Source organism: Phocoena phocoena, chromosome 5 (genome assembly GCF_963924675.1).
Source record: "Phocoena phocoena chromosome 5, mPhoPho1.1, whole genome shotgun sequence".
Classification (NCBI taxonomy): domain Eukaryota; kingdom Metazoa; phylum Chordata; class Mammalia; order Artiodactyla; family Phocoenidae; genus Phocoena; species Phocoena phocoena.
Genome location: NC_089223.1, coordinates 75,825,560 through 75,852,785, shown reverse-complemented (window position 1 = coordinate 75,852,785; position 27,226 = coordinate 75,825,560). Strand labels below are relative to the sequence as shown.

Genomic DNA, 27,226 nt, shown 5'->3' with positions numbered 1-27,226 from the left:
TAGCCTGCTATCCTCAAAGAGCAGCAGTGAAGCAGCTACTGGAAGGACCAAGCTTGAGATATTTCATTTACCCAGGATATATGGATTTATCCAGGACCAAAGCTTGTGCCAGGCATTGTACTAGTATTAGGAATAAAAAGAAGACCTAGACACCACTTTGTACCACCTCCTTGAAAACAGTGAGGGGAACTCCTTCTTCCCTCTGCCTCACTATTTCAAAGGTACAGTTCATGGCCACTTGCCACCCTGAAGCCCCCTCTCATCTTTTTGGTCTAAATGACTTCTTCTCAATTCATAGTTCACACTTACTCATTTTACAAACATTCATTGAACATCTGAGCCATAAGGATACAATTTTGCTAAAAAGACAAGGTCCGTGCCCTCACAGAGTTTCTATTTTAGTGACATAGAGAGAGGTAAAGAGTCAATTACAAGAAAGAATAATAAGAGGTGAAGCCTGGGTGCTATCAGGGTACCAAGAAGGAGCACCTCCACTCATCCAAAGGTGGGGTGAGGGATGGTAGTAAGAAAAGATAAATTTCATTGAAGATGTCATTTAAAGGATGAATAGAATTTAGGGACATGAGAGTGGAGGTCAGGAGTTGGGGAGAAAGCCAAGGAGGCTAGTCCATCTAGAAAAATGAGCGTGTGCAAAGGGCCAGAGGTGGAGACAGAGAGTTGGAGGAAAGCAAAGGAAAGAAGCTCATTGTTGCTGGAGAAAAGAGTGGGAGGGGAGCACAGGTAGAGATGAGTTTATAATGACAGGTGAAGGCCAGGTCAACATTGGGGCTAAACTCTTGGACTTTATCCAGAGAGAAGCCATTGAAGGGTTTGACATGTTTAGGTTTGCATTTTAGAAAAAGGCATTCTTAATCCTTTGCTCCAATCCCTTACCCACACTTCAGCCACGCTGCAAACAGGATGACCAACAAGACACTGTGGCAATAGGCTGGGCCAGGGTGGTGGCCAAGGAGTGGGTGTTGATTGAGGAGGTCAGGGATTCAGTGAACCACAGGACTGTGACCAGCGAAGGAGGGGGGAGGAGTTAAGGATGACTTCAGGCAGTTCTGGTTGGGGCACCTGGAGGGATGGTGGTGTCCTTCACTGGATGGATTCATTTTTGGACAAGTTATGTTGAGCTGCCTCCCACAGGGCACTGAACACAGTTGTGTTCATTAATTAATCTTTTTTATGACTTCTCTCCTCCCTCCCGCATCTTTCATATCAAAGCCCCTCCCTATCGGATAGACCTACTTCAATCTTCTCTTCAGGTTTTCATTACTCTGTGTCCCCTGAGTGAAGCCTGTAGTTTTTGAGACCCCACTATGAGAGAGGCACAGAAATGCAAAACAATTTCACCAGTCATCACTAATATGTTGTTGTTTTTTCTCAGCTAGTACAAATCTAAGTCGTCTAATCAGACATTTAACGGTGTCAGTGATCAACGGGTTGCAATTAGTAATTGACCCGAATCCAACTTTTTCCATTGTATTTGTCTTTATTCACTAAAACAAACAAACAAACAAACAACCTCATCCCTTTACATTTTAAAGATTAATCTTCTGGGACAGTATGATGGCACATAAACCGGTGTCCATTCTGGGTGTTTTCCACGTGGTCTTTTATGTATATGCATTTTTTTTTTTACAACAAGCAATTTCACTATTTGAGGTTTCCCGGTACTAATTTTATAATATTGTGTAGTTACATGCCGGGGCTCCGAATATACTCTATCTCTACGTTTTAAGTAGTACCATGCCTGGATGAAGCATCAAAGAGAGAATAGTGAACTTAAAGGGACTTTAAAACATCTTGAAGCAATAACAAGCCATAGACTGCAGCTGGGGCATTTTAAAACAGTGCACAAGACTAAAACAATTGAACCAATTTGTCCTTTGTTCTCTTTATTGCATTCTTTATTACATTAGTACTGCTGAAAAAGAAACTCGAAAAGCATTAAACTTGGGTACCAAGCTCTCCAAAGTCCTTCCAGGGGCCTGGCTGGGACAGAAGGCGAGTTTCCGCCTCCCGGCTCCTGTGAACTCCCCCGAGGACGCTCGCGCTCGGTCCCAGGGAGGCGACACGAAAGGAAAGGTCGCCGCTGCGAGCCCTCAGCTCGCCCCGAGTTCTCCCTCTGGGCGGGAGGATCTGGACCGAACTTTGCCAAGTTTTCCGACAGGCCTGGCTGAGCAAATGCCGCTGCGCCCGTCGCCGTTACGCTCCAGCGGCAGGCCCGGCCGTGGGAAGTTTGTTCGAGGGTCTCCCGGCCTTCAGAGAAAAGTCCCGGGAGGTGGGGGCACCGCCCTGCCGGGCCGCACCCCCGTGGAGCGGGCGACAAGGGGGCCCCGGCGCCCCCGGGCACAAAGAAAGCGCGCCAGAGGATGGCTAACGACCTTGGAAACTCCGGACCATTTTAGGGTTTAAGTCACCCTAACTGCCCTCCCTTTCCTCGCCGCGCTTTCTCTCCCGAATCCGCCCCCGTCCACCCGCTGCTTTACCAGCGGTGCCTTTTTCTGCTTTTTCTTTAAGAGTTGTCTGCGCTGGGACCAGGAGGGGCCGCGCTGGGCGCGGGGCCCAGCCCTTCCCGCCACGCCCCGGGGCCGCCCTTCCCGCCGGAGCCGGCTGATTGATGGCCCCGACCGTCCCGGGTCCCCCGCCTCGGCTCGCCCGCGAGCCCGGCTGTGTGTTTTGGAAGCGGCGCAGCGGGCTGCAGCGCTGTGACGCCCGGAGCGGCCAGCGCCGCCCTTCCTTCCCCCCGGGCTCGGGCGGCGGCGCGGCGGCGGGTCCGGGCCGGGCGGGGCCGCGGGCTCCCGGGCGGAGGGCTACAGGGAGGGGACTTTGGGGCGGGGGCTCCAGGGCGGGGGCGCAGGGCCGGGCGGAGGGCGGAGGCCGCGCACGCCCAGCCCCACGGCCGCACCGCGCCTCGCGGGACAGGTTGGGCAGGAGGGGCGGCGCCCGGCTCCGGGGAATAATGAGTGTCTGTCAGGCCGTCCCCGGGTGACTGGGCGGGGCGGGGCGGAGGCGGCGCGGGAGGCGAGGGTGGCGGGGGAAGGGCGCAGGGCGGGGTGCGTGTTTGCGCTAGTGACTCGACCGACCCCTCCGGCGGCTGCCTCCACCCAAGTGGGTGGGGACCCGCCCAGCCCGGGCGGCCGCGGCGGCTCCCTCTCCCCTCCCTGACCCTCCCACCCCGGGTCCCAGCCTCTACTTACCCCGCCAGCCCTGGGAGGCTCGCAGAGCGAGCGGCGCCGGCGTCATGTGACTGCCCGGAGTTGGTGCCAGGAGCCAGAGGGGAGCCAGGAGCGGAGCCGCGCGGAGCCGGGGCCCGAGCTGGAGCGCAGCGCGAGCGCCCGCCGAGCCGAGCCGAGCCGCGCCCGCCGCACGCGCGCCAGTCCCCGTCCCCTGCGGCCGCCACCGCCAAAGCCGCCGGGACTGGAGCGCTGACACCACTGCATCCACGGGTTTCCAGGCAGCCCGGATCCGGGCCTTTATTTCTCGCCTGCAGCGCTCAGCACCGCGCCTCGAAAAGTAAGTCCCCTCTCCCTCACCTTTCCTTCTCGCCCCGACTCCCGCTGCCCCCCTTTTCGGCTCGTCCGGTTTCCTTTTTTTCCCCCCAAGGGGGGGCGCGCAGCGAATGGGTTGGGGGTGCAGCGCGGAGGTTGGGGCGCTCCTGGGCTTGGGAAAGTGCAACAGCTCCAGGCAGCCGGGGGTTGGGGTGGAGGAGGAGGCGAGGAGGAGGGGGCCCCCGGGTTCAGCGGTGGAAAGTGTGGGATTGGGAAGAGCCACCGTGCGGATCGGCGGGTGCGGGGAACGAGGCTGGCGGCGCCTGCCGCGGCCCCAGTTAGGGCGCGGGCGGGGGCTCACCTGTGTGGTCCCCCGACAGCCGCCCGCCCGCCCGCCCGCCCGCGATTCCCTCCAAAGACCCAGAAATCTCAGTTCCCTCCGCGTGTGGCAACGTTGTTTGGAGAAAGGTAGCGCAGAGGCCGCGCGCTCCCGCTCCTCCCCCTCCTGTTCCCCCACCCCCCGCGCTCTCCCCCTCCACCTCCCCGCCCTCCGCCTGCGCCCCCAGCAGCCCCCCTCCTCGGACGGGGCGTGCTGTCGCTCACCCGCCGGCGGAGCAAACTTGGAGCAGCTTCGCGGGCCTTCTGGGAAGAAACTTGGGGCGATTGGGAGTGAAGGCAAACATCCCAGTCTCGGTGCTGGAGCCCAGGAGCTGCCAGGGCGTCTGGATTCCCGAGGGCAGGAGAAAGAGCTGGCCGGGTTTGGAGAGTCCTCCTCCGGTGCAAGGAAAACCTGCCGCAGTGTCTGGAGCAAGGATTGCAGCGTGGCTGGAGGCGGAGAACGCCTTAGTCAACTGCCCGCAGTGTTAGGGACCCGAGCCGGGTGGGGACTGAGGGACGGATCCCTGGACCCGCACCCTTGGGACTACCTTTCCGAGTGGCTTTTTTGGAGATGGCAGACAATACCTGGAATTGTCATAGCTACTTCTTTGGCAGATAAAAGAGAGAACACTCTACGCTGCTTTAAATTTTACAGCAATATACAATAATACTAGATGAAGAACGTGTGAATGGGACTTTTTTTTAAAGTCAGGTTAAACGGAAATTGGTAATTGCTCACCTTCTTGTATTTCACTAAAATAAACATTTTACACTGAATGTTTTTTTTACTCAATGTATTTTTCCATTAATGTCATCCAAGACACTTAAATGTATATATTCTCACAAGAATCTAGTATATGGAGGAAAGTATGAAGTAGTATTCTGACTTCATTTAGATTTAGTATCTAATTATTAAGCAAAATCAAGTGGGGAATAGGGCAGTTGTTCACTATAGGTTATTCCACAGAACAGTTTTGTGCTGTCCTTTTCTGAGTGCTTTATGTATGAATTTGAGGAGCATTTTTAAGAGAGAAATCCATCTGGATGATAATCTGCCTAGCCCAAGAGAAGACTTGCTTCTAGGGAAAAAACAATTTAATAACACTAACATCTTCAAAATTTTGTGAGTTAGTATCTTTAAAAGAGTTAGTAGTATCTTTAAAAGAGTGGATGAGTTTCTTCCGACTTGAAACATGGATTATGGGAGTTGCCCTTATTCTGTTAACAGAACCTGAAATGGGATGTTTGATTAATTTCATTTAGCTCCCTAGAGAAACTGATATCTCAATTTCTAGTCAGTGGGGTTTGCTGCAGAACTGTTAGAAGAAAGCAGCCTAATGTACTGTGGGTGAGGTCAGTGAAGATAGGCTGTAAGGAGCATTCTGTTTGCATGAAGAATGCAAGTATGAAAATCCTAACGTGAGAACAACAAAAGTAACTGCTTAGACCACAGAACCTTGTCAGAGGTAAAACATGACAACATAGCTTTGGAGAGAGCTATTGTTTTTTTCACTGCAAAGTTTCTAAATTAAAACCCAATCTTCTGGTTGCTATGGACACAGTGATGCCTTTTTTTTCTTCTTCTTTTTTTCTTTTTTTTTTTTTTTTACCTGTAGTTATGTCTACACACAGATTCTTAAATCTCTGCTAATAGAAACCTGAGTTAAACAGTACTGGCTAACAAAATAAAGAGAAAAATCAGAAAAGGACTAGTGAGTGGATTTTGCTACCTTAAAAATACCTAAAGGAAAAATAGACATTTTAGGATGTCTTATACAAATTGATACTCTATTCTGCAGATTGTATAACAATTTTGGATTAAATGAAATATCAGGAACAGAATCAGATTCTCAAAAGGTGGATTTTTGTAAATGTGTGTACATGTAGAACAGATGTGCAGCTGTGTGGAAGTATCTTTGTAACTATGCAGTTGAAAAAGACAGTGAAAATTTGGGGTGACTCTAGATGTCCCACACTCTTCATCTTAGAATTTAGTTCTGTGGCTCAGGGACACTTACAGTTGGTCCCACTTCGGTTATGTGGGATGACCCCAGTGTCAACTGAATTCTCAGCAGCTGTGCTGTCTCATTTTCCTCTTGATGCTCTGAGGCTGAACAGTGATCATTACCCTGTTACCTTAACCCAGAATTTGATCGTGGCTAGAGACCATCCATTAGGATTGGGGAGAAAGAGACAAAAGAAATTGGTAGGGAGGCTGGTGTTAATTAGGAAGGTTTCTGCTGCTTGAATATGATAAAATCACATGTTCACTTACGGTGTTTACTGTATGTGGAAGCTCCTATTTGTAAATAGGGCAGGTCCCCTGTATAAAGCTGGTGTTATTATTCACACCCATAGAACAAACACCTCCACCCCCCTGTTGTTGTCTTAAAAAACTCCAGCTGCTCATGAATATAGGGTCAGGGAGGGCCGGCTAAATGTTTCTCTGTGCTTTCTCTCCAGCACAGCCAGCAGAGCTGTTTCCTGTTCTTTGTTTCAAGGCTGGGGTTTGCGTCATACATTCCAAGTGGCATATGTGTGCTCTTTCCTGTTTCAGGCTGTTTTCTGGTAGATCAGTAGCCCAGACCAGGCCATGGTCCCTGCCCCTAAACTCCCTATCCCCACCCAGGGAGTTATCATGTCTCTACACACTTACGATTGCCTAAGATGCCTGTGTTATGTCATAATGAGAAGTCAGTTAACCTTTTCACATACACCCTTTGCTCCCATGTGTTTATATGGGTGAATAAATACTTTTACCTTTTTTAGTTTATCATTGCCAGCTTGTGATTTTAAGAAATGTGTGTGCATGTTGGCTAGAAATCTAAAGAAGGTTGTTTTGTTTGTTTGTTTTTCATTCTTGTTTTGAGATAGGCATTTTGCCCTGAAGCTGTCAATTTTGGATGGGGTTACCACCTTACAGTTTAGAAGATCTAGCATGATCTGAAGGATGTGGCTCACCCTTGCATTTAACACAGGACATTCAAGGCACAGGAGGCTTCATGGGATGGAGAACTCAAGCAGCCTTGGCAGCTTGGACTGACTTGGAAGTCTTGCTTATGTTTTAAAGGAGAAATCTTCTATTGAAGCAAAACATAAGATGTATTGAGAGTACTACAGGATTACTTCTTTTTAAGGACAAAGATTTTACTGTATGCTACATCTGATTTCCAAACTGTTCTAAGAATAAGAAGCTCAAAAAAAGGAGAACTGGAATAAGTTCATTTAATGATAGTTTGGAAATTTTTAACCTTATATTTTGAAGACAGAAGGAGAATGCTCTTGTTTTTATTGTTTTACAGTAACAACTTTCTCATAATCCCCCCCCCCTTTTTTTGGTATATTCTGTCAGTTGTGAGTTAGCAAATTTCTGGGTTAACCATTTAAAACCTACTTTAACAAACTATTTTTCTGTTGGTTCTCCAGAAATGAAGTTTTAAAAACAAGGTTGGAAAAGAAAACTTTTGACAAGTTTCCCCCTTAAATGTCTTCTTTGGGGATTTTCTCTAAAATCTAAAGGAATTATCTGCAGTGTTCTCTAATGGAATTAATGGAATGAGTTGCCGAGGAAGCACATCAGGCCCTACCTATTCTTCCCCAAATCCGTAATAATAATAATAATAATGCTTTGGTTTTAACATATCTTCCCATCACGTTTTTCTTTGATAGATAAAAGGGAAATGCACAATATGCTATTAAGAAAGCTGCTAGGGTCAAATAGTAGGATATTGACAACCTTCCAAGAAAAAAGATGGGAGTTTGGAAAGTTTCAATAAGATTTTTCCTTTCTTCTTTGGAGGAAGCAAACTTGAAATACTAAGCTGCTTGTAGGACAAGAGGCCTTTAAACTAAATTCATAAGTAACCCAAATTGAAGTAAGTTTTTTTGGTTTAGTTCCAAAGTTGTGAACAATTCAACTAGATTTGGTAGACTGAGTCTTTATTTGGCTTACCCCAAATTATTCTTTCCTTCCTATTTGTTGGGAGAGGGAGGTGGTTAATAGAGGTGATTAGGATCTAATATGTTCTGTCAGGAAAAATTCTGCAGGCTTTTAAATGTAAGCTAAACAGTTGGGAAAAATTGTACCAGTCTGATAGTTATTATAATTACCAAAAAAGTGAGGGAGGTGAACACAATAGTTTCATCTCTAAATCATGTAAATCATTTATCTCCATACCCCCCCCTTTTTAGATACTTGCCTTCTTAATTTGTCCAAGTCAACATTTCTGCTATAAAATGAACAGCTTTCTTAAGTGGTTCTTACTCTGTTTTCACACCCAGTTGTGTTTAAGAAAAATAAATACAGGCAACCTCGTCCTTTAAGTATCAGGAATTACATTATTCTGGAAATTGGGTTTCTTTCTGAAGTGCTTCAGTTATCATTGGTTATAGCTTTTAAAAAAAAATCCTAGAGACATAAAACAATTGATATCTGGTTTGCTAATATGTAGTATTCCAGCCAAAACTCATGATGGAGTGAGTTGGAAGGGAAGGATTATGATGGCTTTTAGCATTCTCATTTTCAAGCCTGATCTGTCCCTTTCTTAGACCCCGTTTCTCATCTGAAGCAGTAATGCCAGAGCTCAAGACAGGAAACCAGACAGCAGTCTGCCCTGATAAGAGAGGGCATTGTCTAAGGAAGGTAGCCCTGCTTTCCCCCCCTCAATTCTCCTTCCTTGAAATTTAGTAGTAATAAGAGACACAATGCTATAGACACAGTTTCTGAACCAGAACTAGGACTGTTTTTTCCCACAGCAAATATATGTATGTATATACATATATACACATACATATATATATATATATATATATATATATACACACACACACACACACATATGTATGTCTCTATGTATATCCTTTTAACTGGCTCTGTGCGTTTTCTGGAATATCACCATAGTTAAATGGCACATTAGAAAAAATTATCAGTATATTTTGTATCTATTGGTCAGAGTATTTAATAGTAAGTTTCTTTCTCTAGCAAAGCAGATTCCTAGAGCTATTGGAAACTCATTCCTTTGTGTTGGCAGGCCGAATACATTATCACTTCCCCCATCTCATTATTAAGGGGAGCTGGAGACTGAATGTAGTAAGCTAAGTGGCCCTTCAGCCCATGCATTCCGTGTAACCCTGGGTCTAGCTCTTACCCTCTTCCCAGAAGGGGGTGCCTCCTGAGACAGCCCCCTTCCAAGAGGACCCTGAAGGAGCCCAGCTTAACCTGGGACATGCTTAAGATGGTTGCCAATCTCTAGAAGGCCTGGGGCTCTCCAGAGATGGCCTGGAGCTAGTCTCAACCCAGATCAGTGGAGTTTGGTCAAATCTAGACAGAAGAGGTCCAGCAGACACTGAGGTCAGCGCCTTCTACCCTGGAGAGCGACCTGTGATCCAGTGTGGGGTTTTTCTCCTTGGTCCCATGTGCTCTTCATTCTAACTACTGTTCTCTGAGTCTAATCACTGAAATCCACTCTTCTGTTTGTTCTTGCACTTTACACCCTGGTACCTTCCAAAGCTTTGCACCTCCAAACCGCTAACATTAGGAAGTTCAAGTTCCTGTTCCACTTAGTTCTCCAGACAAGGGTGTTTTGTCTCCCAAGCCTCCTGTGTAAAGTTTTCACATTTACTTTGCGTTTCAGGTTTTAGAAGATGATTTTAAGGCTAGCTGCACTGGCCCCTGGGCAAATTTTCCTTGTGTGAACCCCTTGTGTACAGTCACTCTGAGGCCCTTGCCCTTCATTTTATCCTAGCATGTAAGAAGGGTAGTTTGACATCCATTCATGTATTCATCTCACAAATTTACTGAGCACCTACTCATTAGAGCTAATCTAAGATTGCAGTCATTTTTCTCAGTTATGCCACAAAATGGAGTAGGTCCAGAGTGATCTAACCTGAAAAGTCACTTGGAAATCGTAATTGTCCGCTGGAACCTCCCCATGGCACTGCCTTCCATGGGCCAGTGTGGCACACACACCCCACGCCCCTGGCCCCAGGGGAGTGCGCCAACTATAAGATGATTCTACTTGAGAGTGAGTCCCATAGCGTAGAGTGGAGCAGAACAGAAAGAGCCGTGGGTCTGCAGTGGACAGACTTGGCTTCTTGGCTGCAGCTCCAGCCAGCTCTGTGAATTTGGGCGAGTCTTTTCACCTCTGTTCCTCCATTTCCTCATTTCTAAAATGGGGACGAGGACCTGACCCTTCCACCTTTGTACAGTTATTATGAGGATTTCCGTATTTACTTGGGTGAAGCTGCCAGTTTTTTCTGAACAGTTTTATGGATGCACTGGCTAACAATCGGCTAATTTGGGGCCTTTAGAATGTGTCTTTTGATGTTGCGTCCAGGCATGCACTGAGACAGGGGAGGCATCAGGGACCAGTGGGAAGGAGTTGAAGTCACCACTGCTGTAAATACACTGCCCCTGGTTCCAGATCCCCGAATGACAGACCTGTCTGCAGAACTCTCCATCCCACTCTTGATGTGTGTTGTCCCCTGCCAGGGACACAGCAGGGTGGAGGGCCAGGTCCACCACCAGCCTTGAAGTCTGACTACTTGGGGTTCAAATCCCAGCTCTACCACTTTACCAGCTGTGTCATCTTGGGCAGATTAATTTACCTCTCTGTTTCGGTGTTATCAGTAAAATGGGAAGGTAGTACCACCACACCTCATAGGAATGAAATGACACAGTCCATGTAAAGAACAGCCCCCAGAGAGTGCCAGTAGGAAACCTGTGACATCACTGAGCCCCTGGCTTTCCTTGGTCAATAGAAGAGGCTTAAAACAGAACAAACCGAGTGTTTGTTACACACAAACACACACACCTTGAAGTCGCCTCTTTCTCTTCTCTCTTGCTGTCATTTTTTTTCCCCTTATATTAGGTGTTTTTTTTTTTTTTGCGGTACGCGGGCCTCTCACTGCTGTGGCCTCTCCCGTTGCGGAGCACAGGCTCCGGACGCGCAGGCTCAGCGGCCATGGCTCACGGGCCCAGCTGCTCCATGGCATGTGGGATCTTCCCAGACTGGGGCATGAACCCGTGTCCCCTGCATCGGCAGGCGGACTCTCAACCACTGCGCCACCAGGGAAGCCCCAACCTATCTTAGGTTTTAAAACGGAATAGAGACCTTGACACTAGACTTGTTTAGAAGATCTGTGGGTGGGTTAAAAAAAAAAATCGGGCCGATGCTGATAAGGTCTCTGGAGGACCCGGAACAGGCAAGGTTAAGGTTTGGAGCATACCTTTTTTTGGAGGAAGTTTGGTTTAATAGATTTCCTTTAGGTTAGGTCCCCTTACTCATATTACTTATTTAAGGGAGGTTTGTTTGTTTGTTTTTATTTAAGGGAGATTTCAAGTGCATTCGAAGGGAAAGGGAAGTGACTGTGGGACTCCTCATACCGGCTCAGTGCTTTTATATTCACTCCTTTGGGCCTGGCAAAAAACTTAGTGGACGTTCCTGATCTCCTCTGGGGAGCAGGGAGGGAGCCCCTCTAAGGGGGTGTAAAGCACTCCTGTCCTCAGGTGCTGCCAGTCCGGGTGGTGGTCCTGGGCAGACCATTTGTAAAGTAGAAAGGCGCAGCCTATCTAGGTAAGAAGAGGTGGCCTCAGATTGGTCAGGGAGCAATCAGCTGGCTCCGCTGAGCGGCGAGGGCCTTGAGCTGGTCTTTGAAGAATTAGGAGGATTTAGATAAGCCGGAAGGGGACGGGCATTCCACCCTGGCTGCCCAGCGTCAGGGCCGAAAATGAACAAAGGCGGGGTAGGGAGGTCGGGGGGGGGGGGGGGGGGGCGGGGGGACAGGGCAACCAGCGTGGAGGGCGCCTGGTGGAGCTGGGGCCGCTGATAGGAGAGGGGACGCTGAGCGTGGTGCTTGAACCGACTCTGCTAGCCCTGGGGGTCCCGTCGGAGGAAGGTTTGGGAGCTTGGGAAAGACCAGCTGAGAAGAGGGCTTTGAGAAATGTAGGTGGCAGGGGCGTCAGGATGGATTCTCCATCCTGGGGTGGACTAGTGGAGGTGAGACCCCAGTAACACAGTCTTGAGGTACTGAGGGCCTGGCCCCCTGGTGGCAGCGGTAGGTGTGGAGAGAAAAGTTGGGGAGGAAGGCTTAAAAGATGACCTCTAGGCTTCCACGGTGAGTGACGAGAAGATAAGGCAAATGGGGGAGGGGAGCAAGGGGGAGGAGGGTTTCCGTCTGGGAGGGGTTGAATCCTCTTACATAGCACTGGTGCAAAACGCTTTTTTGTTTGTTTACTTTTGAAGGAAGAGGGCAGTATTAGCTCAGTTCCACATCCAGAGGTTCTTTGGCTCTGAAATAAACGTTTAATGGAGCATCCTCAGGAGCTGGGGGAAATACCACCACTTGTTTCTGGTTATTTGCAAGGTTCCAGCCGTCTCCGCTCTGACTGGAATTTCCAGGAACTGTCAGCTGACCTGAGCCAATTGGTCCCTCCCAGTGCCCCCCCCCCCGGCAGGGCGGGGCCCCATGGGTGGAGGCCCCTTAGGGTGGAGTTGGGTGGGTCTCCAGTGATAGGGCACCCAGCGGAGAGGCAGACAGAGGCAGTGGCCTCACGCAGCCCTTCTGGGTCTGATTATATAACACTTCACAGAAGAAAACTGAGGGCTGAGGCAGATCTTGTAAGATGTGTACACAGCAGGAGTACACATTAGAGGTGCTTTTCAATTGAGTTGAGGTTCCTCGCCCTTAAACCTAAAATACAAAATTGTCCGAGAGCGTGAAGGACGGAACTGAGTATGTAACCTCAGTAGGGAAAATGATGAGTGTTTGCTAAAATTTCTTTAAGAAAGATGTTGTAGGCCACTAACTAGGTGGCCTTGAACTTGAGAGTTTACTGAAGGGTATGGGGCTTGGGTTTCCCCTCCCCCACCCCTGCTCTGCTGGGCTCCAGCTGGAAATGTGTAGGGAGGTTGCTTGGTTGTTACCTTTGCACCTGTCCTTATTTACATGCAAAGGCAATTGCTTCACTTGGTCTTTCCGAAGTACAGGGTGTGGGCAGAATCTTATCTGAAGCCATGTCCTGTTTGGACAAGTCAGACTGCCTTGGCAACTCTCCATAGGGTGGAGCAGATGGGCGGATGCAGGAAAGTAAAGTTGGGTGGCTTGTTAGCCAAGAGGGGAGAGGGCGGATTGTTTGCTCATGGGTCATTACAGTTAATCTGAAACTAAGTAATTAACTTCTTCCCCATTTACAAAACATTTTCATGTAAAATAACTAATTTATGAGGGGCAAAGATTCAGAAGTGTTCCATGGAGTTTTTCCTTTCGCACCAGCAATAGAAGACTGAGCTAGGAGATAGATCACCGAGTGACGTGAAAACGAGACGCCTTTCCAGGTAGGTGCCAGCATTTGGCTGTCCTGAAAGGAGGCTCTGACTTAGAAATGCCTGCTTACATCTGTTGTCTGGCCTCTTGTATTTCTGGCCAGAGCAGCTTGCCTTTAAATATTCAACTCCTGGGAGCTCTTGGAAGAGTTTGGGTACAAAAGTAAAGAAAGAAAATTTCTTTGGAAAGGAAGTTTAGCTACAGGGATGTTGCCTGCCTGCCCTGGTCCTCCTCCTGACCAAGAATTACACACACACACATTTTTTGTTTGTTTGTTTTAACTCTTTTCTTAATTTTTTTCCCTGAAGCTCCTTTGGGGAGGAAGGGGTGAGGGAAGGCAACGTGCTTCCCTCCTTTAACATCCAAACACTTGAGAGAATTGAAAGGGGCGCTTACAGACGGTGTGTTGGTTTGACCATCCTGTTTTTCTCCTTACACCTGGCTGAGGTCGGCTAGGAAACAGATTAGCTTTGAGGGAGGCAGGTAATCTGGAGCCTTAGCGTCAGGCTGGGCTGGGGGAGAAGAATACAGGGACCCTTTGAGTGCATTAAACAGGAGATGAGAAGGGACAATGTCAGAAGCAAATCCTGATATATCACCAAGAAATTGACTTGAGATGCACACACTCTCTCTCCAGACCCCCCTCCGTCCCCTGCCTCACACCTCTCTCTCTCTCTCTCTCTCTGTGTCATGCTTCTAAGGAAGGGGCAGTTATTTATAAGGTTGTTTCTGTAATAAAATGAGCTGTAGCTTCAAGACAAGCTACTTTCAAAGGAGGCTGGCAACATAACCTCCTCTTACATTAAGGCCTGTCTGTATTTCTAAGCTCTGCGGCTTATTTGTACCCTCGTAAAGCAATGGTTGAGTAGGCCTCTTGGAGGGCTGGAAAGGAGACGAAACTGTATTGCTTGCGAGACTTCATGTGAGTGATTCACCAAAGCTTTTTAAGACGTAAACATGCGGTTGTGCATTTTGGCAAAATTCTGAGCCTTCTTTTGACATCTGAAAAGTCAGAAGTATAAGTAGAGAGAGTGTGAAGGAAAATCTGTTTCTTCCTTTTGGAGGAAAATTCAGTTGTATTGGCCCTTCCCAGCAAAATAACACGGTTAGGGGAAGATGACATTTGTTCCAGTGATGGAAGATTATTTTGGCAATGGTGATGTTCCTATATTTTTGCTTTTAAGCACTTTGATAACTTAGAAGTTTTTTTAAACCAGTTTTGCCACTTTTTTTCCTCTTGTAAATGCAGTTGTGTTATCCTGGGATTGCTAGTTTAGAATGTATGTTTCCTAAGCTAGTTAAACACAACTAAGATGTAAATGTGTTAATGTTTGGGAAATAGTTGTAAGAAAAAACAGAACCATTTTGGGGGGCCTTCTCATCTCTGTGATAAGAATTCCTGAGCCTAGTTAAATCCCCACCACGTTTAAAGACCTTGATGTTGTCAAACTCAATTTACCGCCTCTGTCCTAGTCTTTATACTTGTTTTAGCGCGCCACCTAATGGTTCTACTTGGGACTGCTGTCAGGGTTGTGTAGTAATAGTTCTACAGCATTTGTAGTTTACTCAACATTCTTTTAACATGATGGTAATAGCCCCAGAGCACTGAGTCGCCCAGGCGTTAACAAAAGCCACTGAGTTTAGGAACCCTAGTTCTTCCAGTGTGTGAGTTACTTCCCAGTTATATGGAAGGCCCTTTGGAGACACTGCGGTCACTCTTTTATGATTCTAGATCAGAGCCCAAAGACAAGATCAATGCTCGTGGCAAAAAGTGGTCTGTTCAGAGACAGAAACAGTAGGTACAGAGTCTAGACGTTTTCTGCAGTAAATTAACAAAAGCCTGATTTGTGTTAATGTGTTTGATTCCCTTCCTAAATTTGGTTTCTTTCTAGCTTAGCTTCCGTCTTATTTTTATTAAAAGTTTTAATTATAGAATTAATAAATTTTAAAATGGGCACACAGGTGTGTATAAAGCTGCTGCCCCACCCCTCCCAAGAAGCTCTTGTTAGGGGTTAGGGTGTGTCTTTTTCTTTTTTTTTTTTTCCACCACATGACCTCCTCCGTATCCTGTGACTATCATTAAAAGTATAATCAGTCATTTTAGAAGCTACCAAATTCAGACCAAAGTGCTGTTAAGCCTGTGAGTGGACAGTGAGTTTGGTTCTGTTCATAGTGGTATTTGAATTTTGCACAGACTTTTTATTGTCCGGTGATGCATTATTTAGCTAGGAGTTTCAAAATGAGGTATTCTCAATTGTATCTTGCTGCTTCATTTATTAATTAATTCTGATACTTGTGTATGAGAAATATCCCTTCATCAGTGATTGAGTTACTCTTTGAGGTACAGTTCTGAACAAATAAACATACCTTTACAATTTTTTTTTTTAATAAAAATGAATCAGGTTTTGTTAGAAGGGATGCTTTATGTTAGACGATTTTTTCTCTTATAAGTCTTTCAAAGCACTAATTTCCCTAAATTTAGATAAAACAAAAATTAAAGAATGAAAGTAATTTAAGTAATGTCTTAAAATGACCCAAGCTATAGCAGGTTAATGTGTAATTCATTTCTAAATGGGTTCAGTTCTTATGGCTATAGGCGTTTGAAAAAGTTATTGAAGGCTTTACGAGCTAAATGATGGTGTTAAAATTTGAATCAAAATGAGCTACAGAGCCCATCATCTTAATTCCACCGTGCTGCTCCTGCTTGTAGGAAAGGATTCCAGGTAAGGCAAGGTGTGGAGATGCTAGGAAGCTATTGCGATGGTACAGCAGTCAAGTAAGTGACGAGGCCCTATGTAAGATCTCATACAGGGTGTAGGCAGCTATTACCTTTGAAACCGAATTTAGTCTGGGTTTTTTAAGGGTGGAGGAGATTGACCTCTAAGGCTAGGTATCTTGGCAAAGAGACAAGTACCTGGCATTTCCGAAATCGGAACCAACAAATTTAGTGCTGTTTGTACAGTATATAGATCCCAAAATTGTGTGCATGTTCAGTGATGTAAACGACTTAAGAGGGCAAAAAGAGGTTTTTTGTTTTGTTTTGTTTTAATCTCATTTGATTTTTCCCAAAACCTTGAAGGTAAGTGTTTTAGGAAGTAGGCAAAGGAGGTGTCCTCTGCATTTTACATGTGAAAAAGGGTCTCCCTCCTCCTCTCCCTCATGTCAGGGGTCAGGTGCAGATCTCCTGCTTGAGTCTACAGATCAGGACTCTTTCCTTACACTCCTGAGAATGTGAGTACTTTTGTTTAGAAAGATTTGCAGCAAGATACTGTCTAGTGGAGTGGATGAATCTGTAAGAGTAAATTAAATTTAAAAGGCTTGGGGGAGGATGACCAGCTGTGGGTCGAGGCTGCTGAATTATCTGACCTCATTGATATAAGGAGGCTATCTCACGTCTTTTGTTTACGGTCCGCTGTAGGGCCCTGGACAGCAATTCTTAGAACCATATCCATCTGTACAGCTGCTAGCCTGGGAACTGGTTAATAATAGATCCAAAGACACAAAAGGGGTTTTCATCCTTCATTATGAAATCATCCATTTTTCACTGGCTGTGGGGTTTGTTCTCGCTGGGATACAGAAGAGGGTGGTAGCACCATTGATTTGAGCAGCCTGGTATCAAATTGTGTTCACAGATTATAATACGTCCTGTGATGTAGGAAAATATAATTTTGAAGTCAGGGCCTTATGTTGAGTTAATGATGATATTCACGTGTTGTCACAAGACCCAGGACGGTCTTTCTTCAGTGAAGCAGTGAAGCACAAGAACTACACAGTATTACTTTTATAAGTGTGTGTGATGATATCTTAGTTTAACCCATAGAGCATGGACACCACTGGCTACAGAATTGCTATCATGGAGGTGGGGATGGGATGTTTAAATACTGAAATACAGGAAGTAATCTAAACCAGGGATTTCGATACCTTTTTCTGGTAGAACTCAATCTAGAACTTGTTTACGTTCCCACCCAAACCAAAGTAATACATAAAGACCTCACTTCTAACCAAATTTGGATAGGAGGTGCCTGAAGGAAGTTGTTGATGATCTGGGTAGTATGCGGGCGGTGATTCTATAATGTATGAAATGCAGTTAAATGTTCAGCAGGCTGAATATTTTGTCTTGTGAGGAAGCGATCTGATGTATTTTAGTGCTAGAAGTGGACAGTGTAGAACACAGGAGGAAAGAGATAACGCAAGCATAACAAAAGACGAAGAGAAAGATCCAGCGAATCAAGATGGACATTTTCTTTACATTAGGCTAAAGATTGGCTTATTTCCTTATGAGGAGAAATTAGAGTAAATACAAGGTAATAGTCTTCATATTAAAAAAGTACTTAGAGGGCTTCCCTGGTGGTGCAGTGGTTGAGAGTCCGCCTGCCGACGCAGGAGACACGGGTTCGTGCCCCGGTCCGGGAAGATCCCACATGCCGCGGAGCGGTCGGGCCCGTGAGCCGTGGCCGCTGAGCCTGTGCATCCGGAGCCTGTGCTCCGCAACGGGAGAGGCCACAACGGTGAGAGGCCCGCGTACCGCAAAAAAAAAAAAAAAAAAAAGTACTTAGAAAGCCATAAGCAGGGACCGGGAACTCAAGACCTGAATATAGGCATTTCTCAAAAGAAGAAATGTGGGGAATTCCCCGGTGGTCCCGTGGTTAGGACTCTGCGCTTCCACCGCAGGGGGTGCTGCTTCGATCCCTGGTCAGGGAACTAAGATCCTGCGTGCTGTGCAGCGCGGCCCCCCCCAAAAAAAAAATCAACTTGTAAAAGAAGAAATGTAAATGGTAAATAAAGATGAAAAAGACTCAGCTTCAGTAATTAAATCAATAGAGAATAAAAATCATTTGTCGTTTTGATATTAACAAATTAGCAAAGTTTTCATTTTTTTTAAATGATCATGCACATTGCTGGTAGGAATTTGGGGAAACAGGTTCTGTTTTACTGATGGAAATTATAGAGTATCTTTGCTGGATGATACAGCAAATGCTTTGGTAAAAGTACATGCTTCTCACTCTTAGAATTCCCCTTCATAAAATTTATCCTAAAAATTAAGGATGTGCAGGAGGATGTAAGTATAAAAGTGCTCATTGCTATCTGTAATGGTGAAAATTTAGAAGCAACTTAAGTGCCCAATAAAAGGAATTTTTAAAAATCTGATTGGGGACTTCCCTGGCGGTCCAGTGGTTAAGACTCTGTGCTTCCTCTACAGGGGGCCTGGGTTTCATCCCTGGTCGGGGAACTAAGATCCCCGCAAGCCGCAAATATCTGATTGGTTCACACGGTGGCACACTGAACTTGATGGTATGGAACCACACTTACCGAAAAAGAAACATTTTCCCAGTAAACTGTTAAGTGAAATTATGGGTACTATGTAGTACGCATATTACAATCCACTTTAAAAGAGAGTTTGGAGGGATAAAGACAGATTCACGATGGTTGGTTCTAAGTTGTCTTTTTGCCTGCCTTGGTTTTTTCTGATTTTTCTGTAACAAACAAAAGGGGGAAAGGAAAGGTGTTTAACATTCATATATAATGTTAACTTCTAGTGAGCTGTGCGGTAATCTGGAACAAGCATGGCTGCTCAGAAGAGGCTGTACCTATTGTTCCAGAAACACCAGGGTTTATGTATTTGAGTTAGAAATGCCCGTTGGCTCTCACCCGGTTATGACCATGGAGTCTGGTTTTAATTATATAAAATGGCATCTTTCATAGGTAAGGGAAACAAATTCCGGCCATTCCGGGGGCAGGGGAGGGGAAGGAGCAGAGAGGGGGGAAGGGTGGGGAATATTATATATATATTTTCTTTTTACTGATTTATATTGAAAGTAACCTTGGGATTTAGACAAACACTTTGTTTTGTTTTCTAGGCCAAACACCAGAGCACCCTAGAAAGCATAATTAAAAGAATGCTCATGTTTGACCCAGTCCCTGTCAAGCAAGAGGCCATGGATCCTGTCTCGGTGGTAAGTTTTCCAAAACCGAACACCTCTTCTTACTTATTCCAAGTGGTAATAACTCTACTGTGTGTTGTGTTATTCCTTAAAGCCACTCGTTACTGGACAGGCATTTGATAGGCAAACTTTTCTGAAAGCCCCTGGTAGTAAGTGAGGTAAATACCCTCCTAGCAACTGTGCCCCATTTAATAACTGGGATCCATGTTTCCTTAAGCCCTGTGCCCCAAACCCCCACCTGACCCCAAGATGTGATCAGCGCAGAACTTGGGCCACAGGAGCATCTGCTCACAATAGAAGTAGTTTTACAAAACCCCCTCCGTTACCAGTTTTTTTAGTTTGAGTTCTCAGGATTATTGGTTTTGGCAAAAATAAGTTTGGCCAGATTAATTTTTAAAAATTAACGTGTATTTAGGGATATTTTTAAAAAACTGGTATGCAATGTTTATCATGATTAGGAAGCAGTTTCCAAATGTACCTACAAGAAATCTGCATCAAGAACGAGTTAACCCATAATTCAAAAAGAGTCATGTACCGCAGTGTTCATTGCAGCTCTGTTTACAATAGCCAGGACATGGAAGCAACCTAAGTGTCAATCGACAGATGAATGGATAAAGAAGATGTGGCACATAGATACAATGGAATATTACTCAGCCATAAAAAGAAATGAAATTGAGTTATTTGTAGTGAGGTGGGTGGACCTAGAGTCTGTCATACAGAGTGAAGTAAGTCAGAAAGAGGAAAACAAATACCGCATGCTAACATATATGTATGGAATCTAAAAAAAAAAAAATGGTTCTGAAGAACCTAGGGGCAGGACAGGAATAAAAACACAGACATAGAGAACGGACTTGAGGACACGGGGAGGGGGAAGGTAAGCTGGGATGAAGTGAGAGTGGCATGGACATATATACACTACCAAATGTGAAATAGCTAGTGGGAAGCAGCCGCGTAGCACAGGGCGATCAGCTCGGTGCTTTGTGACCACCCAGAGGTGTGGGATAGAGAGGGTGGGAGGGAGACGCAAGAGGGAGGGGATATGGGGATATATGTATATGTATAGCTGATTCAGTTTGTTATATAGCAGCAACTAACACCATTGTAAAGCAATTATACTCCAATAAAGATGTTTAAAAAAAAAGCGTTTACTTAGAGGTGTTTTTCACTTGAAATCACCACCCAGACTATATAGAAGAGTTCCTTAAACATGTTTGTGAATGTCGTTTTTTTTAATACTGGAAGAAAAAAAAGTACTCCATTTTATCTCATGTAGTGTTTAAGCTGTCCTTCAAGGAGCTGATGAAAAAGATGAAAACTGGGGGACGGGGGAACTCCTTGGTCCTTTTGCATGTAAAAATATATTAAGAATAAAGTGATTTGCTTAAACTTCTAGCAGCCATATGGAGCTGTGACTGGGGAGAAGCTAGGGAAAGAATGAACTTGACCCTGATGATGGAATTTCGTATCACTCAGAAGAGTCTGTGACTGGGAGGGAATTACGTTCACTGTTTTTTTCAACACCTTAGTGCTAAGCTAGCCCCTCCTGTGAGCCAGGCGCCTCTACATGCTTCTCGGCCACCAGGAAACAAGTAATTAGTCCAGGTGTTTATAGAGGTGCAACACCAGTGCTGTGGAGGTGGGACATGGGTGACAACAGAAAGGTGTCCATGACTGCAAAGCAGGGAGTGGCTGAGACTTGAGGAGATCTGGTTTAGTGAATATAACAAGGCCACGCTCCCAATTCTGTCCTGCTCTTTTCTTCCATGGGCTTGGAAAATACAAAGGGAAAAACTTGGCCTGAGTTGTGTATCTGAAGGTTGGTAATGACACGCTTGCAAAAATTAGATCATCCTTATGCACTGGCTGTGGAGGTTCCTGCCAAAACTGTTTATACAAGACACAGGGGTCACTCCGAGGCCCTTGGAACTGAGTTGCCATGGAGATTACTGTGCCAGTGAAGTGTTTACCACTGTGTACAGTGAAAAGTTGTCAGGAAATAACATTCACCTTCCTGCATGATAACTGGATAACTGCGTGTCTGAATATGATAATAACAGAGCAATAAGAATTACATTAATCAAAAACTAAATTGACTTCCAATGGTACTCGTTTTGTCATCAACCCCTTCCCCCAACTACTGCATGATCCTATTGAAGGAATATTAAGGTATAAAATTTCCCCGTTAATTATACCCTTGAAATATGAATAGGTTTTTAGTACTGACGAATATGATTAATTTGATAAATGATGCAGGACCATCCGTGATGCCTTTCGTAATCAGGCATGAGAATGTGTCACAAGAGCCTAATTTAAAGCTAAAATGAAGTTGGTACAATACAGTTAAGTGCAAGGAAATACACTTTGCCGAAAAAATGGAAATAAGATTAATTTGAAGTAACGGTTGTACTTGTAATGCTGGAACTTCTGTTAATACATGGAGTTAAAATATGTAGAAGTACTTTTGCAATTAATGGTCTTTTTCTCCTTCATGCTCTAGTTTTCAACTTCTGCAGATGCTTATAGGATTTAATTACATTGTCTCACCAAAAGGTAGTTTCAGTCCTTATAATAAAGTTTCTTTTTCTTAATTCAGCAAAACCTCAGTTAACTAAAACATTTGGGAAGTAGGGCATTGTGATTATTTTACATAAGAAAATTAAAAGCTTTTGTTTCCACTCTTAAATCTTCATATTTTGTCTTTCCTGCCTTCATAGGTGGAGTATATGAAACCTGATTTATTGTGCCTTTTTTCCTTTTTCCTTTTTAATTCTGCCTTTGACCTGAAGGTTGAGGTCTTTGTTTATTCAAGTCAATGTTCTAAACATTAAGCCGTAGACGTGTGTAAGACTCTTTTTGTTTTAATTCCACATATGAATAAAAATATTTTACAGTGACTTATTCCCCTCCCCCACTGCAGAAGCAATCTGCCTATTTGGTATTTTGCTATAGTTTAGAGAAAGTGAGGAGATGTCATTTTTCTCTTGCTGAAGTATAAGCCTTCATACTTCCCACTAAACCTTGTGCCTTGAGGCACATTAGACTTTGGGTTGTCAGTCCTGTTAAGATTTGCAAGAATGGGGAGCAGAGTACACCCGCCTCTGTGCCATGGATCTCTGTTACTTACTATCAGTGCGATGCTGGCAAAACCATCAGCAGCTCCCTGAACCTCCAATTTTTTTTTTCTTATTTGTGAAATTGGAGATTTTTAATTTGTAAAATGTGAAATGGCAGGTGTATATAAAATATGCCCATAAAGGAGTTGTTTTTACCGATACTGCCAAAGAAGTTTGAAAATTAGAACTTAATTCAGGAAGTGAGAAAGAATTTTTAAAAGTATTCCCTCATATTCTTTTCCTACAGGAAGATTACTTTTGAAGAACGTGTATTTTTTTCTTTTTCTTTAATGAAAATTACCATCTAACGGACTCCTTAAAGATTGAGAAGTACTTAGAAATCAGTAGTCCCTCTGCTGTGTTCTAACAGAAACTTTTCATGACTTTTCTGAGCCTGGTAGAAAGAGAGCTCTCTGCTTTTGTTTGCATAGAGGGGCATGACATTGGCTGTTTCCAGCGAGTTTGTTTATAAATGCACCACGCCTTCCTGCACTTGGAAGCCCACCCTTGGTATGAAGATTCCTTTGACTTGCCATCGCCCTGTAACGGACGGCACATTTTTTTCATATTAATGAACAGTGAAACAGAGACTCATCCACGTTTCATGGAGTCACTCCATCCACTTAAACCATCTTGTAGTGGAAAACTCACCAAAACTATTTCCAATAAAATGAGAAACTATTAATTCTCACTTTCATATGAAGTGATAGCACTGGAAAATTATCCAACCCCTGTGCCTTTTTCCTCACCACACTTTAAAAAAATCATGTTTTTGAGAATCAAAGAATTGGTATTATCCTGAGCCTTGTCAGTAGTAAAACCTTGCTGGACGAGCCTGTTGATTCACATCATCCATTCGTCCGGTGTTCTTTGAGCACCTGGGCTGGACCCTCATCTCCCAATCCAGTGACAGGAAGCCGCCAGCAAAGAAATAACCCACAGCGCGGAGGTGTGAACACTTGAATGCGTGTTACAACAGAGGGAGAGAACTTTTCTTAACAACAGATCTTCTGGAAAAGTAAACCCATTGCCGCCGCTAGTGGGGGTCAGGAGTGGGGAAGCCCTGCGTGAGTCTTGTCTGCAGGCTGCTCTGTTCCCGGGAACAGGGCTCCTTGAGTAAGCAGTATGCATATGAGCCAGTGGATGCCTGGCAGTGGCCGGGGGCCCTCTTTCTGCCTCGTCAGTACTTGCCTCTGATTTGGATTTCACTGGTGCAGCCACACTTACCTACATGGCTTTGTTAGAAGACAGGAATGGTCTGGAACAGAGAAGAAGCAACTATTACCAGGGTGTATCCACCCAAGGTACACACCCCAAGCAAGCCCTGTATCGATCAGTCCTTACACTGTGGAGAACCAGACTGTTGCAGGCTGATTGCAGTGGCTTATGTGCTCCACCCAAATAAACATGTCTCATAGAAGGTTCTGGTAAACATTGCTATGAAATTTGCTAGTGAGACAGTTTGAAGAACCACATTTCTTCACCCTTTGGCAAGGCAGTCAGACTGGAAGTTGTTAATAGTGTACTCAGTCATGTGCCCAGGTCCCAGCAGTCCCCCTGCTTTTAGCCCTAGAGTCTTACAAAAACCACATGTCCAGTATAGCTGGCAGGGGGCATTCACGGGAGGGCAAGCTCTCTGCAGAACTGTGCACAATGTTTGTAAAACTTAGCTCTATGTGTGGATGTTTCTTTCTTTATGGCTTGAGAAACCTGAGACTGTTATTAAATTTGCAAATCTCCCAGGTTCTAAATTCCTGCTTTCCTTAAACTCACCCCACAGATAGAAAAATCCAACAATGACAGCAATAAAAGTATGTCCTCATTTTGCTTCCTATGTAGCTGCCAATAAGTTGGCATTAAAATCTAGGTCATAGGAATGTCTTTGAAGACTAGGGCTGAAAATAAGGGAGAAGCTACAATTCCGTGAGTAGAAACAATGAATACTGCCTCCCATTTCCTGGAGTTTTTGTTTCTCATACCAGAACTTTTGCCCTTTAGAAAATTATATCAAGATGGTTAAACTTTAGAACCAGGAGAAATCTTTTTTTCCTCCTATAGTTAATTACTTCCTTAAACCCTCATTGTACAAAGTTTGTAATTTTTTGTTAGCAAACCTTGTGCCTCTTTTTCTTTTGCCTATTTCAATATTTAAATTTAAATCTATTTCATATTAATATTACTGTATATTTTGGGCCTCTCACCTTGTGTTGCACCTGTGTGTGTCTAGTTCTAAAGAAAGGTAGAAACAGTCTTTACCTCATTTGATCCTTAATATGTAATTCAAAGCTATTTTAAAAAACCAATTTGTATATTTTTACAAATTCATGTTTCCTGATTTTATATCCTCATGTCCTTGTTTTTAAGCAGTATTATTCGTGAAAATTCTCCCCGCCTCTGTCTTTAAATTGCATTTAAACAGTATACCATTTTAATAATAAAAATTAGTATTTTTATTCTGTATCTCTGTCATTTAGAGCCAGGCTGTTCCAAGGGTGGTCTGTGGCACCTTAGGCCACTCCGCAGTAATTCAGAACCTGTCTTTTAACAAGATTCCCAGGTGAATCTGTGTGCTCAGTAAAGTTTGAGAAGCCCTGATAGGGAGCATCAAAGCCCATTGCAGTGCACACCTCTTGTATAAGGAAGGAAGACAAGGGACTCCCAGGACCATGGTGTGTGTTAAAGTTCATCACATAGGTATCTCATTGAGTCCAATTTTAATCTTAACCTCACAACCTCCTGGAAGGTGGGTATCCAATACCACCTTGACAGATTTTGCCATATCCTCATGGCTCCTGCACTCTTAATATTTATTTAGTAATTTTTCTTGCCCTAGAGATAGAATTGCTTTTTAACATAATAAAGTTATTTTAAAAGGGAACTTTGTATCACTACTGTAAAAGTTATTTTAAAAGGGAACATAAACATAGTTTTTTCTTAATGCACTTAAATAAACACATAACTGTTCTAAAGCTCTGTGTCTTATCAGAGAGATGTACACCAGACTGCAGGAGTCACTGTTCCATGTGGTTCTGTAGGTTACAAATGAGGATACAGGTAAAGAAAGGAAGGACAAAAGAACAAAGTGCATCTTAACGATGAGAAACTGACATCAAAACCAGATTAAGATAAGTACCTGCCTGTCCCCTTACTTTCCGATACTCTGATGCTCAGTTGGCCCAGAGAAGGAATCGGGCATCTGGAATTTTAAAGCAGCACAGCTAATTGTGACGCATAGTCAGGTGGAGATTTACCCAGTGAGGCCCAGAGAGGAGAAGGGTGTGATCTCAGTGGTAATCCCAGTCAAAAACACTGCTATTCCACAGTTATTTAAAACTCAAATTAGTGGCCATTGGAGGGGCTGGGGAGGCTCAGAAATGAATAGTGCGTTTAAGCTGTTTCATTATAAGGCCCCACTGGTGGGTTTTCTCAGTTGCATCATGAGCTAGTGTAGCCTCAGAATCATAAACACATCGGAATTTAGAGCTGGAAGAGAGGCACGGTATGCTACTCTTCACTTTCACTGTAAAACATTAAAATACAAGTAATTTTCTGCAGGCAGACTTGACATGTTACCACTAAAAATTTCAGTTTCCCTAAAATGCCTACAAGTAAAGAAAATGACTTATGTTGAGTTTAATTTGTTTTAAAGCATTCTACAACAAAGTTTTCTATTTTTTAATTTTAGCTAAGGTACAGAAGTAATTTTGGTGAATTCCATGGCCAAGGACAGAACCCATAGTGTGCAATTACGATTGATTTATATTTAAAGCTGGTAAATGAGTTAGATTACCTTGATATTATAAGAGAGAAATGTACTTGAAGATAAATCAGGTCAGTTGTGGAACAGATCTTAGATTATCTTGTTAGGTTGTCCTGCAGCCTCTTTTGATGAGGGGGGTAGCAGGGTGGAAAGGAGACAAGGCAGGACCTCGGCTCGTGTGCAGGTCCCTTCCAGTGTCACGTGTCTTTATTTGAGTGCTGTTACATTAGCTCGTTCTTACAGTTCTGTGTCATCCACAAATTTGGAGATTAAGTCACCTTCTACAGTTTCATTCAAACTGTGAATAAGTCCATCGCACAAGTTGGAGCCAAGAACATAATCACCCTCATGTGGGTGGCCTTCTACCGTGTATAGGTGTGTAGGGTGACTGGCCATCCTGGTGTGCCTGAGATTGAGGCATTTCCTGGGATGTAGGACTTTCAGTGCTAAGGCCGGGACTCGTAGCATGGATGTGTCAGTGGCTGAAGACCATCCTAAGGTACTACCATGCAGCTCCGCTTGTCCCTGTTATACACAGCGTATGAGAAACATTCAGTGTCTTTCTGCTGAGCTGGAGGGCACTAAAGCCAGGGAGAGTATTTCCTGCCAAGTAAGAAACCTCACCAGAAGATCAGCAAGGTTAGTTGGCTTGGCTGATTCTTGGTGAACCTCAACGCCAACTCCTAATGATAAAGGCCCACAAGCCTTCTGTTTCATAACCTATTTTAGAATTTTTCCAGGTGTCATCCTCTGCCTTAACATTGGACATGGCCATAATCGTAGAATTAAATTTGAGATTTTTCGTGTGACGCAGTTACCACGTAAACTGTATTTTTTTATTTTATTTTATTTTTTTGTGGTACACGGGCCTCTCACTGTTGTGGCCTCTCCCATTACGGAGCACAGGCTCCGGACGCTCAGGCTCAGCGGCCATGGCTCACGGGTGCAGCCGCTCCGCGGCATGTGGGATCTTCCCGGACCCGGGCACGAACCCGTGTCCCCTGTATCAGCAGGCGGACTCTCAACCACTGCGCCACCAGGGAAGCCCACCACATTAACTTTAGTACTTACGTTTATTAGACCAGCTGTCTCTCATAGCATTGTTTTAGGGTCAAGCATGTATCTAAACCCAAACCACTTATTAAAATCCATGTGATTGAAGGTGACTTGTTGTACTTTTTTGTCTTAATTCGTGTTTCAAGCAAACAC

General features: G+C 44.6%; 1 protein-coding gene across 1 annotated transcript in view; it reads left to right on the top strand.

Annotated features, from left to right (window-relative positions):
• The first annotated feature begins 3,115 nt into the window (after positions 1–3,115).
• KLF3 (KLF transcription factor 3) overlaps positions 3,116–27,226 on the top strand; it is a 33,280-nt gene continuing 9,169 nt past the window's right edge. Inside the window, exons 1-2 of the mRNA XM_065877688.1 lie at positions 3,116–3,525; positions 19,061–19,156. Of these exons, the coding sequence (XP_065733760.1) occupies positions 19,100–19,156 (57 nt within the window). The 5' untranslated portion in view covers positions 3,116–3,525; positions 19,061–19,099. The remainder of the gene's footprint in view (positions 3,526–19,060; positions 19,157–27,226) is intronic.